We start from the raw sequence: 14,393 nt of genomic DNA, 5'->3' as shown, positions 1-14,393 counted from the left end.
ATATTCAATCAACTTATTTAGGGATTTTCATTTGTATGATACTTGTTTGATGATGATATTGAAAATGTTGTTTGTATTTCTATAACAGTTTAGGAGATCCTTCTAGAAAGTTACAATTTTTATTTTTTTAAATAAATTCTTTAAGGGTTATACTCGATCAGACCCACAGATTCTGAATTTTTCAATTAAAAATAACTAATTTAATAATTACACATTTTTCATTCATCAATTTTAATCTCATTTATGAGCCGAAAAAGGTTGGTATTAAGGCAGGTATACTTGAGACAAGTAAACGTCGTCTTAGCCAAGACAAGGCTTGACTTGAGACAAGTAAACGTTGTCTTAGCCAAGATAAGGCTTGACTTGAGACAAGTAAATGTCGTCTTAGCCAAGACAAGGCTTGACTTGAGACAAGTAAACGTTGTCTTAGCCAAGATAAGGCTGACTTGAGACAAGTAAAGGTCGTATTAGCCAAGACAAGGCTTGACTTGAGACAAGTAAACGTTGTCTTAGCCAAGATAAGGCTTGACTTGAGACAAGTAAGCGTCGTCTTAGCCAAGACAAAGCTTGACTTGTTACAAGTAAACGTTGTCTTAGCCAAGATAAGGCTGACTTGAGACAAGTAAACGTCGTATTAGCCAAGACAAGGCTTGACTTGAGACAAGTAAACGTTGTCTTAGCCAAGATAAGGCTTGACTTGAGACAAGTAAGCGTCGTCTTAGCCAAGACAAGGCTTGACTTGAGACAAGTAAACGCCGTTTTACCTGTCGTGGCCATAAAAATAAGACGAAGGCTTATGTCTCGACTCAGTTTTGGGACGCATTTTTACTCGGGACACTAATTTTCTTCTTAGAAATTTAAAGTTTTTGGATGCGAATTCAACTAAAAGTACTTGGTTGAAATGTGAGCACCTTTGGTAAAAGCTCATTTTGTTGCTGTTGAAAATTCATCTTTTTAGTTAAAAATTAAACTATCCCATTTTTATCAAATTAATCTTCTTTGGTTTAAAAAAATCAACTTCTCTGCGTTGGCTTTTCAACTCTTCTATTTAAAATTAATTTTTTATGTTAGTTAATTTTTTTTAAACCAAAAATGTAACTATTCCTTTTGTTAAAAATTGATATTTTAAATTGGAAATATTTTTTTGTGAAAAAATTAAAAAAAGATCGTTAAAAAGTAAAGTGAAACCCTTCTATAGCCCTTCCGAGAATTGACGTCGCGTTACGGGTAGGTTTAACAGGAGGTGCGCGGAATCTGAGTTTTTCACTCAAGCGAGCAGTCAGGCGTGAACAAACAAAATTGGAGCGAGCAGAGTTTCACTGTAATTCTTTTTCGTTGAAAATTGAGAAATAAAATTTTGTGTTGAAAAATCAAAACTTCGTTTAAATACAAAATACTTTTAAAAAATCACTTTCTTTTTAGTTGAGAATTCATATTCTCTTCGTGTTTTTGATTTAATTAAACTTACTTGTTTGTTTTTTTTGTTTTTATTATTAAAAATTTATTTTTTAAGTGAAGATGTAACTACATTAAAACTCTAAAAATTAAAAATTCATATCTTTTAGCAGAAAATATTTTTTTGTTAAAAATTCAACTATTGTCTTAAAAATGCAATATACATTTGGCACTATAGATTTCACAAAATATACGCTGCGTTTTAACAAATGTCGAGCGGGAGGTCCGACATCCAGGGTGATTTTGTGCATTTGGAAGGTATAGGGTCGAGTGTCTGCCTTTGAACTCAACTGTGCAGAAGCCGGCTGAATCTGCAGGTGGTTTTCTGTAGTTTTCCTCTTTCCCGACCAAAAGTCCAGGTAAATTAGAGTTCTTCTAATTAAATCGGATGCAACCGCGGTTTATCACTGGTTGTAAGTTATTACAGTGATTCTAAGCCCATCTTAGTAAAAGAAAAATGTTCACAGGCCGAAGTTTCAAAAGAAAATGGCATAGCAGAATAATAAAAAAATAATAATAATTAAAGAGTGTCTTTGAACAAAGATTATAAGTGCATTGAAACTCGCTGAATTCAGAGAAAGGATCATAAATGGTCTTTCGTTTTCTGCAAATAGATAGATTATCAGAGTTAAGTACAACATATATCAAAACCGGACACAATATAAATTTATGTTGTGTTTAAAATTTACACACACACACACACACACACACACACACACACACACACACACACACACACACACACACACACACACACACACACACACACACACATACACACACATTTTTTTACCACTGATTATCCATATGTTTGTACCGTTTTTATCGCCGGGCATCGAGAGTGATCCGAGGATTAAATGAATCGATTTATTCCTGATAAATAATGTATAAATCATAGGGGGGGGGGTATACAACGAGCAAGAAAAGTATCGCGCTACGTAATTTACGTCCGTGTGCATAATTATCAACATGTAGTCAACCATAATACGTACAACGGCCACAACCGTCGAACTCGTCCAAGAACGTCATAAAAATCAGTGAGTGTAATGAAACGATCTATCGAATTCCACAACAGTGACAGTATTTCCATTTTTGTTTTCTTGTTTATACAAGTATTTTGTAACAGTTTCTTATAAATACCTATGATAAATAATTAAATTTAATGCAATATGGTATTTAAATTTAATGCATTATGGTAGTTAAATTTTTCATGAATCGCTTATCCGTCGTCATTAACACTTTGACAAAATATTGTATTTTAATCATTACCACGAGTTAAAATAATGGCCTGAGATTTAAAAAATTAAATTTCTGAACCATTTTTTGATATTTAAAAATGCAGTGAAATGACACCCAATAGGGATCCACCTTGTAGTAGTGCTTGGTTAAATATGCCATAAAAATTGTGGGTAATAGTCAAGAGTGTACTGGCTGTTCAAGTATTTAGAATTTTGTAAGCAATCGACTCGTAATGTATTAAATACTTTGACCAAGTATATTATATAAGATATTATATATAATATGTTATCACCATCGAATAAGCAATTAAATAATATTAAAATGACTTTATATTAATTTAACAATTTAATTTAATTTCAGCATTAATTTTATATTGATTTGTGTTTTCCAGTTGAGTAGACTAAGTGAAAACAAGAAAAATGAGATTTTTCACAAAAATAGGGAATATTTTATTTTTTATAAAATTTTTACGAATACTACATTTTGCGCTCTTTATCCATTCAAATATTTCGATTTTTTTAAACAATCGACATAGAATATATTTAGAATGCTTTGACAAAACGTATTATACAATATATTCTTAAATATATTATCACTAGGGAATAAGTAAATAAATAAATTATAATTCCAACAAAGTTTTATTTTATTTTTATGCAGAGATACTGTGAATACTATATATTTAATTAAATTTAAAACGCATCAGATACCTGACACTTCAAGTAAAAAAATTGAATTTTCAATTTAAAAAAAAAATGAATTTTCTACTTAAAAAGACGAATTTTTAACAAATTAGTTGAACTTTTAACTAACAAAGATCAGTTGTTACCCAAAAATTCAATGGTTCAATTTTTATTGAAAAAAGAACGAATTTTCAAGTAACACAAAAACAAATTTCCAAAAAAATAGTTAAATTTTCAAACAAAGTAATACAAATTAAACTATAATTATGAATTTTCAACTGAAATCGTTGAATTTTAAACCAAAAAGATTAATTTGCAAATAAATATATGCATTTTCAACCAAATAGTTGAATTTGAAACTAAAAAAAAAGTCAATAAAAATGGAGCAGTTCAATTTTAAGTTAAAAACAATCAAACTTCAACCTCAAAAAGTAATTATTAACAAAACAGTTAAATTTTAAACCAAAGTATTGTATTTTCAACTCAATCGAATTTTCTTATTTATAACTAAAGTAATGAATTTTCTACTAAAAAATAAGAACTTCCAATAAAATAAATGAATTTTCAGTTAAAAAAATTAATTTTGAACCAAAAAAAAAAAGCAAATTTGGAGTAAAGCATTTCAATTTTAAACTAGAATGATGAATCTTTAACTGCAATAGTTGATATTAAACCAAATAGATTAATTTTCAACTAACATAATGAATATTTCAATGGAATAGTTAAATTTTCAACCACAAAGATAAATTTTCGACTAAAAATATAAATAAAAATTTTGAACCAAAAAGAAAGAATTTTCAACAAAATAATTGTTATTCGTTACTCAAATTGGATGTTAATTTTGACTACAGGGTCAGGATAAATAATTCAATTAATTTTGTATTGAACCAAGCGTTTTGGCGCACAAAATGGTGGCCCTCTTCATTGGTTAATTTTTATACTGCAAAAACATTTACAACAAATTTGTTATCAGGGATGCAGTTTACGAATACAAATGTAGTTTAAAGAAGGAAATTATTTCAACCTTGCTTTAGTGCAATCTTAAATGTCTTTTGTAATTGTTTGCACAAATTAAAAAATTAATAAATTTTAAAATGTGTTGTCCTTAAATAATTGCACAAAATAATAAAATTCGTGATGATGTTAAAAACGAAATATGTTGTTCTTACAATAATGGGACAAATTAATCAAATTTTAGTATAACATAAGGGACTAGTGCAATTCTTAAAAATTAATTATAAACGATTATTTTCATCGGGGGTCAATATAATCCCCCCAACTGAGTATTAAAAATTATTGTTATTTAATCTTTATGTTACAATTTTTGTAAATATAAGCGCGCTCTCGAAAAAATTCTCTGATAATTCCAGGTTTTCAGGTATATAAAATTTGCCTGATAAATCCAGGTTTTTCAAATGAGTCCCGTTTGTCGTTGGCAAAATAGTCACCAATTAGAATTTCCTTTAAACCATGAACATACATTAGTTGGTAATACAAGTTTCTATTCAACTGTTATTGAAAATGCCAGCAGCACGTAAAAGCTTATTTGACATCGGGTATTTCCGGTCTGAGTTCTGCCCTTAAACAAACAGGAAACACTAAAGAATGATAAGTATGGATGAGAAATTCGGTCATCAAACGAGACACACCTTTTCAAACGATTTGTAACGAACAATTAAAAAGGCAAGCATCATACAACTAAATCTAGCATTTTTCAATAAAAAATTATAAAGCAAATTAAAACTCTGCATGTAAAAATAATAAAACTTTTTAACCGATTATAACAATCAGAAAAATATTTTTTTGTGTCAAAAGGATGTTTCTTAAAAACAACTAGAATTTCCTCTTTAATGTGAGGTTAAAAGGATTTTCATTTGTCCGAAAGAGAATCTTTTTGTAGCAAACATTATCATTATGTAACAAACTTCACCGAATCATTTGCCAAATAGTTCGGTATATTCAAAAAATATATTCACTTGTTTCAAAACAAAACAGACAAGAGGACTATGCTTTTCATGTAAGACAACTTTTTCTCTGAGTGAAGCTGTTCAATAATGAAAAAATTCAGAAAATATTGGAAATAAAAATTAATCGTTGGTTTTAATGATCACATAGACATTCAATTCAAGTTGTAAATTAATTAAAATTTCCCTTTTGCTATGTGTAGACGCTTTATACATGTTTTTAATTTTTCGCGAAACATCACCACATAAAAGGCGGTGAAACTACAATCGGCGGACGATATTTCTTCCAATTAAATTCTGAAGTAACTATAAAAAATATTGGATTTCTCTTCTCTAATTTATAACACATATCACTGGGGGCTTAAGATTCCACGGCAGACGCGTAACAAGATACAGAAAATTGCAAATCAGTCAGCAGAATCACAAAGTCTAAGTTAGTGAGATTCATGTTAGGATAGATGAGTGTTTTATGGACATATTTTAAGAATAACGAGTCTGTCAATTATTGATTTTCTTTCCACTCAATACAAGTTCAAGCGCGAAGTTTCCCAAATCTCGGGTTTCTTCAAAAGTATGCATTATTACAATATGGATTTGTTAATGATTGCTGATGAATTACTTTACATTTTTATCATAGATTAGGGGTCATGTCTAAACTACTAAAGTTTTTTCTGAAATTTTGAACGGCGAACCCCTTCCTAAGAACCCCTACGTTTTGCACCGCCTCCCTATACCAACGTATTTTTTACCAAATAAATTTTTTTCGTCCATTTATTTAAGAGGTCATCGAAAAACAACGCAAAACCATTTGGATGGAGAAGAGGGTTGGTAAAATCTTACTGTTTCTTATGAATTAAGAAACGCAAAATGTTATAGTTATAATATTTAACCAAGGTAAGATTTTAATTTGAAAACAAAAACGATTGTGAAAAATTACGAATTTTCAAGAAAATAGTTCAATTCTCAAAAACAGATTCATTCATAACAAGCAGTTGCACATTTAACAAAAAAAAAAAACAAAAATATGAATTTTAGACTAAAAACGACGAAATCTCAACAAAGCTAATATATCTTAAACCAAATAGTTGATTGTTTTAAAGAAATTTCATACATTTGATACCAAATAGTTCAATTTTTTAATTGTTAAATTTTCATTAAAAAAAAAAATTTTTTCAATTTAAAAACGAATTTTCTACAAAACAGATGATTTTTCAGCCAAATAGGTAAATTTTCATATTGAAAAGATTATTTTTTAAGAAAAATGGTAATAGTTGATATTTTAACCAAAAAATATTTTAATATTAAATCAGAAAATGTTTAATTTAACCAAAAAATACGAAATTTCAACAAAAGACATAAATTTTCAACAAATAGAATTTAAATAAATTGTAATGTTATATTTCATAATAAAAAATTGAATTTTCAACTAAAAAATATAAATTATTTTTAAAAAATGGAAAAGTTAAATTTTCAACTAAAACATGAATTTTTAACCACGAAAGATCTCATTAAAAAAAGAACAAAGTTGACCTTTAAATAACCTTGAAGGTCAAGCCCTTTATCCAATGGTGCCATCTGGCGGTTGATAATTAGTTTCGAACGCTGCCACACTGTGAAATAACTAGTTCCACAAACAGCCACTGGATAATACGAGAATAAACCTATATTTTCATAATTAAAGATATTATAAACATCACGATTCACTTTTTAGACGTCCCTACTGTCTCATAAGTGGCTGCTTTCGAATTAAAATATCGTACATCAGTTATAGCGTTAGACAATTCCTCACGTGGAGCTCAATTTTCGCATGGACAACTTGAAAAAGCACGGTCAAACAATGTCCGACGAACCCAGATATCCCCGTAAAGATGTTTGTGGAACACAAGACTTATTTTTCTTAACACATGTTATTTTCTAAGTCTATAAAATCTTAGTTAGTCTGGGGGGGGGGGCAGAAAACACTTCACTTAATTTGTAGATGACGTCTTATTTGTTGATTAATTTATTATTATTTCATGAATTTATCAGGAATATTCTTATGTAAATTATAAGTAATACTATATTAATTAACTACCGTAAGCACTATAGATTTTGCTAAGAAACATATGTTTACAGTAAATAATTCTTTTCAACTTTAGTTTTTTAGTGGTTATATTCTACTATTATATGTATAAATCTACTACATACTCTACGTAAAAGATGGTTTACCCCCCCCCCCACCTTAAACAAAGACGTCACGTAATTTATGCACGGCCCCTTATGCGGTTTATACATTTTTTATTGATTTATTCTATTTCAAATTAACCTTTCGAAGCTTGAATTATTTTAAGAGATTAAAACGGCCAAAGAAATGTGAAAAATGCGAAAGTGAAAAGCCATACATAAATGTGTTTCATATTGCTTAGGCTCAGTATATACATATATACACATGCATATTGTGTATAGATGAAGAAAATATAGCAACACAAATAATTGAATTACAATGTACATATTGCGGTTTTCTTAAGCACAGGCATTCTGAAGATTATAATAAAATCACTTAAACGAAAAAACGTTAGATCACGAAATGTAAATATCAAGTTGCGTTATTTGATAAGGGCAGTTATGCTGCCCTCGATAATTTTATTTGAAATTGCTGAGACGTAAATTAGTTTCACTTAATACGAAAGTATTTCAAATATTCGTGAAGAATTATGAAAGACCGTTTAGCAGTTGTAATTTGTTGTCACTTATTTCATTATTTCTCCTACATTTTTGGAAGGCATTTCAAAGTATTGAGTACAGATATTAATTTAGATTTATTAATTTTTTTTTTAATTTTCGATATCGACGCTTTAGGAGGTTCTGCCTTTTTTACTAACTAATTGTAAACTTAAAAGAAATAAGATTCCCAAATGATTCATAAATAATAAAATTAAATGGAATACGTTAAAAAATGAAGAATGAATTGTTCATATTTTTGCGGGTAATTTTATAATTCCTTAAAATCAAAACCAGTAATAAAGATATTTTTTAGAACAAATTATTAGAGCAAAAAACGTTTTAAATTTATTCATTCAAGATTTTCATTTTTAGGATCCAAAAAGTCGTTTAAAATATAATTTATTCAAACAATTATATGTAGCTATACATTTATTAAATATCATATTTCTCCATTTGTCAAATTCTTTAATTTTATTTACGTTTTATTACGTATTTTTCTTATATAATGTTTTATCATGTTACATCAATCTTTAAACAATATACTGCGAATAAAATTTATAAATATTAATTTCTAGATAAAATTATGCACGTTTCCCGTATAAGAAATCGGGTTCTTAAAGTGAACTTAAAAAAAAAAAAAACCATCTGAGATTTTACCATTCTGAATTAAACCATTTTTTAAGATCCTGCAAATTTTAGGATATACTCACGGCAAATAGAGAAGATTAACCATTAATTTTTTTAAAGTTTACCTCTGAGCTTTCAGAAGTGAATTATTTAAAAATTAACAATTATAGTTTAAGATTCGAATACTTTCGAATGAAATGTTGGAAATTCTGTAAATTAATAATTTGAAGAAAAAAAATTATTTAAAATTGGACAGTTTTATAATTTAAATCATTAAAAATTATAAGACTAAGGAAATTGATGCAATGTAGATAGTTTTAAACTCAAATAAAAATTAACTTTAAATCAACAAACTAAAAAATTAAATTATTAAAATTAAACCACATTTGATGTTCATTTATTCAGGGATGCTACAAAATCCCAATTTTGAAATTCCCGGACTTTGCCCTGGCCAATTGGCCCATTTTTTATTTTCTCTGACCGTTAGAAGTTTGTCTTTCAGGAATAAAAAGAACCTTACATCTAGGATAAATAATTTGAGAGTAAGAAAATTTTGTTTTTCAATTTATTTTAAAGACTTTCAGTGACAAAAGAGGCGATATTTTTAAAGAGAAAATGAAAAATGTTAAGTAAGAAGTTCTTTTTTTTACTAAAAATAAATTTTTAACAAAGTAGTTAATCAATAGTTTTTTAGGCCTATAGGTATAGGCCTCAAAAAACATTATTTATCACTTACCGCAAAAATACATACAAAGTAGTTTATCTTTCAACCAAAAGGATAAATTTTCAACAAAGAAGCTTGATTTTCTAAGAAGGGAGAATTTTTTACAAAATAAGTGAAGCGCTAACTAACAAAATTAAGCCTAAGTTAACGATTTTTGTTTAATAGAACTGACCGAATTTTCAACAAAATATATAAATTTTCCACCACGAAGATAAATTTTATTCCAAAATAGACGAATTTTCAACACAATATATGAATTTACAAACCAAATAATTGTTGATTTTTTAAGCATAAAATACTAATTTTCTATAAAGCGATTTTTATTTTCCATGCAAAAAAAAATTATAATTTATCATCACAGGTCGACACATCCGCATAAAAGGTTACATTTCGGAGGAACTGTATGAAAAGGAGTTAATTTGTGAAGACCAAATGAAAAGTTGATACAGAGCTGAGGGCACTAGTCTGCCCAAAATATGTTACATGTGATTTTAAAGTTTTGAGAGTTCACTACACGAGTTAGCAACTTTTAATTTTGTCTCCGCGAGTTAACACCTTATCCTTTTTTTCTACCAAGATGGAACCTTTTCATTTGGACACGTCTAAATATAAATTAGCAAAAAGCGTACCGGGTTTAATATGCTCTTCAATAGTTTCCAGCATCATGGATTTGACTTAGTTCACTTTCGAAACTCTCAACAATATTATGTTTCAGCAGTGAAACACGATTGGAGTCACACGTGAGTGATTTCAACCACGCGTTTACCACGTTACACCGTATACGACAAAGCACTATCACCACTATCAAAATCCCAGCTTGAATGATTAGCGGTTTTCCAGAAATGACACAGAAAATATCAAAAAGATCACTTTTCCAAATGACTTCCAGAGGCCTAACGGCTCAAGAAGCCCAACGTCCGTGGGCTAATCGAACATGAAAATTAGACCACGATGTGCTAGGATAGTAGAAAGAAAGAACCGTCTTGTTCTGATGCATTTGCGAAACGTAGTCCACGATAAATTTGGAAATTTGAGTGATCAGTTCCACTCAAGAGCAGGAACTTGTGTATTTGATGGAAAAGTTGGGAGCAGAAATCGTCGCTGGTCCGATCAGTGTAAGAGCACCTTTCGTACTAAACTGGCAACTGCATTTTGCACAGGGATCGAAAAGGACCTTCTTTCCAGAAAGTAGCCTGGATCCTTCACAATGGTTGATGGTCAGCCGGGGATGAGCGGAAACTGAATTGACGCCTCCAGATGAGTGGCTCCATGAGCACTGAAGAACTGGAGAATTCACTCGATGCTTATTCTGTCAACCACAAACATGTTGCCTTGATTAGATCTTTATCGAATACAGGCTTACGACTGATCATCAGATAGCCTTAATCGTATCAAGAACAGTAGCACACATTATTTCTTCATTCAGAAACTTTTTCCACAAAACATCACAATACATTTCAACTGTAGGTTCTTTTCCTGTTTACTTAGGGCTAGATAAGATTAATATTTTCATTTCAGATATCTTACAATTGAGTTAGGTAGCTTATGCTTCTTTTTGCCGGATTCCTCAAGATTCAAAATAGTAACCTTGACCGATCTTGGATTTGAAGTTTGGGAATATTCACGATTGAGAAAAGTGAACGTGATTCGCACAAATTTTCATTTTAAAAAATGTATATAAAAAGACAAATTTGGTGTGGGCGTATTTATCACTCGGGTCTTTAGAACTCTAAGAATGAACGTTAACCACGACGATAGACGGAAGACTGACTTGTAAGAATTTCGAATAATGAACTTGAATAGATAAGAACTTGAAGATATTGAGAAGTACTGGAAAAACAGACTCACGAATGGAAGTTACATCAGTTTACATTATTTTCAAGAATCATTTTGTTTTTGTACTCGTGACAATGCAAGTTTTAGTTGAAAAATTAATTATTGATGAATTTGATTATAGCAGGAATTATAGTGGTTCAATAGTTCAAGTTTAGGTAAAAATACAATTTTTTTAGGGACAAAGGGGACTGCACTTGTTGTTAAAAAAACTTTATATGATATGGGTATCTCGAGAATATTTAATGAAAGCATAAAAAATATATTGTACACTTCAGCAGTTTTTACTGATAGCAATCAATCAGAAAAAAATGCAAGGAAATCAAAGATTGAAAACTAGATATAACGATGAGAAACTCCAATTCGTGTTGGTTCAGAATTCATTCTTTTTGGTTTATAAGTCTACTATAATATGTTTGGTTAAGAATTTATCTTTTTTTGGTTACGATTTAAATTATTACAAGAAGAATAATTTTTTATTGAAATATCAAATATTACATTTTTTGTTGAGAACTCATCTTTCATGGGTAACAATTTTATTAATTGGTTAAAAATTTAATTATTTTTTTGAAAATTCAACAATCTGGTTAAAAAAGAATCATTTTTGGTCAAAACTCAACTGTTTTGTAGAAAGTTTGACCTCTTTGGCTGGAAAGTTCTTTTTTTTTAAAGAAGATTTGAAGTTAAAAATTCGTCTTTTGGTTACAAATTCAACTATTTAGTTAAAAATTACTTTTTTGTTGACAATTCATAATTTAAGGTTGAAAATTAAACTGTTTTCAAACTTTGTTTTCTGGGTTAAAATTGTGTCTCCTTGGCTTGAAAATTCAATAATTTGGTTTAAAAATCAACTATTTTATTGGAAAGTCGTATTTTTTAATGAATTCTACTATTTACGATTTTTAATTAAAATATTTTTTGGTTGGTATATCAAATATTAAATATTTCATTGAGAGTTCATCTTTCATGGTTCAAATTTGACTAATTAGTTAAAAATTTTATAATTTCCTTGAAACATCAACAATTTTGTTAAAAATTCATCATTCTTGTTTCAAATTCAACTATTTTGTAAAAAAATGTCTTCTTGGCTTGAAAAATTATTATACTTTTATAGGAGATTTAAAGTTAAAAATTCGTCCTTTTGGGTTGCAATTCAACTAGTTATAGTTAAAAACAACTTTCTTTTCTGACAGTTCATATTTCAAGGTTGACGATTCAACTGTTTTTCTAGAAAATTTGCCTTTTTGGCTCCAAATTTGTCTTCTTGGGTTAAAAATTCAACAATTTAGTTTCAAAATCAATTATGTTGATGAAAAGTTGTATTTTCTAATAAATTCTACCATTTTTTATTTGAAATAAAAAATATTTTTTGGTTAAAATATATCAAATATTACGTTTTTTTGGGAAATCATCTTTCATGATTGACAGTTTTCGAGACCATTTTATTAATTGCTTGCAAATTTAATTAATTTGTTGAAGAAACCACAGTTTTGTTAATAATTCATCATGTTTATTGAAATTTAACTGTTTTGTGCAGTCTCTTCGGCTGAAAATGAAAGTATTTTGTTGAAAATTCGCCTTTTTTGGGTTTGCAAACTCAACCATTTAGTAGAAAATTAACTTCTTTGTTGGCAATATCATGTTTTAGGTTTGAAGAGTCACGCGTGTCATGTTTAAAAAAATCGTCCTATTGGTTTGAAAATTTAACAATTTGATTAAACAATCAATCATTCGGTTAAAAAATCAATTATTTCGTCGAAAAGTCGATTTCTTCGCTATAGAGGATCTTTTAAATCTACAAAATTAACAAATACATTATTAGGAAATATGTGACATTGTTATCATCTAAAAGAATCTCTTTTAAAGCGTCTTGTTTCCTAATGACTTAAATTTTTGTTTATGATTCTTAAAAAATGAACTGAAACCGTGTGAAAAAGACAAAATTGGGTCAAAATGCTTGATTTTAGGTATTTTAGGGGATTTTAAAATTTTCAAGAGGGAAAGGGAAATTAGGAAAAAAGGTTGACGGACTGTGGCCTCTTTCATAATTGCATAGATTATGAAATTATGAATTTTACAAGTAAACTAAGTTAACATGGATACATTTTCAATTCGGAATCATTGGTGAATCAAATTTAATCCCTTCCTAGATATTTTGAAAAACTTTCTTATACTTATTAAAGCCTGTAACAAATGAGCTCTAATTGAAATTATTATATAAAAAATGATTATGTATACATATTTGAGATATAATATGATTGTGGCTGCTACAAAAAAAAACTAATTTCCTTATTATTACTTTTTTGTGTGCAAATTTAAAATGCTACAACCATCCTGTTCAGGATAAATCAATTTGAAGAATTTGCGTATCGAATCTTGTTTTCTTGTAACCAAAATTATTCCTTTATTTAGAAGTTTATGAAGCAACAAAAAAGTGTCATATTAGCCAATTGTCCACAAAGAAAAACAATTGTATGGAGTCATCACAATAACACAACTTCGTATCGCAAAGAATTAAATCGTTTCGACAGGAAATAAGATAAAGCAAGATTCCTGTTGGAATTTTTTAGTAAAAAAAAAAAAGAAGTACAGATGTCTCGTAATTTTCGTTAATTTCTATTTTCGTCATTTTTAAACAGATTTAAGGTATCAAGCTGACGTCTTGAGCTTAACAACTAACTTATAAACATACATGCATGGAAATATACCTACTCATAAGACAATTGAGTAGCATATATTGTCAGAATGTCTTTATTCGTGAAAAAACATACATAGTTATCTAATTATATTTAAACGTGACCAATACGTTTCAAGAAACATCCACTCTTTCAATTTAATGATCATCAGTAGAATGTTTAATTTAATAACAAAAACATAATCTAACAAAAAACGAAAAAACTAGATAATTAATTAGTCTGTACATTAATGTAATGAATTTATTACATTGCCTGATCTACAGTTTTAATATAACAACAAGACAAAGAATATCTACAAACCAAGAGGTTAAGGGCTATCGCTCGTATTTTAGAGATAGCACCCTAGGCAGCCTACGCTGTTTTCACTTCCTATTATTATTTATTACACCATTAAGCCATTTCCCTTTCGGGGTAGGCGTGACTCACTCGGCAGGGGAAAGGAGTAGTGTGTGGATGGGATAGAGATTTTTCA

The 14,393-nt window shown here is 29.0% G+C and overlaps 1 protein-coding gene across 3 annotated transcripts in view; it reads right to left on the bottom strand.

Moving 5' to 3' along the window:
• LOC117171752 (lysine-specific demethylase 6B) overlaps nt 1-14,393 on the bottom strand; it is a 235,516-nt gene that overhangs the window by 149,511 nt on the left and 71,612 nt on the right. The window contains exon 1 of one of the 3 annotated variants that reach the window (XM_033359352.1): nt 10,022-10,070. The exons of the other annotated variants lie outside the window; for them this stretch is intronic. Within the exon in view, the coding sequence (XP_033215243.1) occupies nt 10,022-10,058 (37 nt within the window). The 5' untranslated portion in view covers nt 10,059-10,070. Of the gene's footprint in view, nt 1-10,021; nt 10,071-14,393 lie in introns of those variants that run through there. 3 annotated transcript variants of the gene reach the window in all.

The sequence above is a fragment of the Belonocnema kinseyi genome, chromosome 4 (genome assembly GCF_010883055.1).
Source record: "Belonocnema kinseyi isolate 2016_QV_RU_SX_M_011 chromosome 4, B_treatae_v1, whole genome shotgun sequence".
Lineage (NCBI taxonomy): Eukaryota > Metazoa > Arthropoda > Insecta > Hymenoptera > Cynipidae > Belonocnema > Belonocnema kinseyi.
Note: the sequence above shows the minus strand (reverse complement) of the source record. Positions and strands in the feature narration are given on the sequence as shown.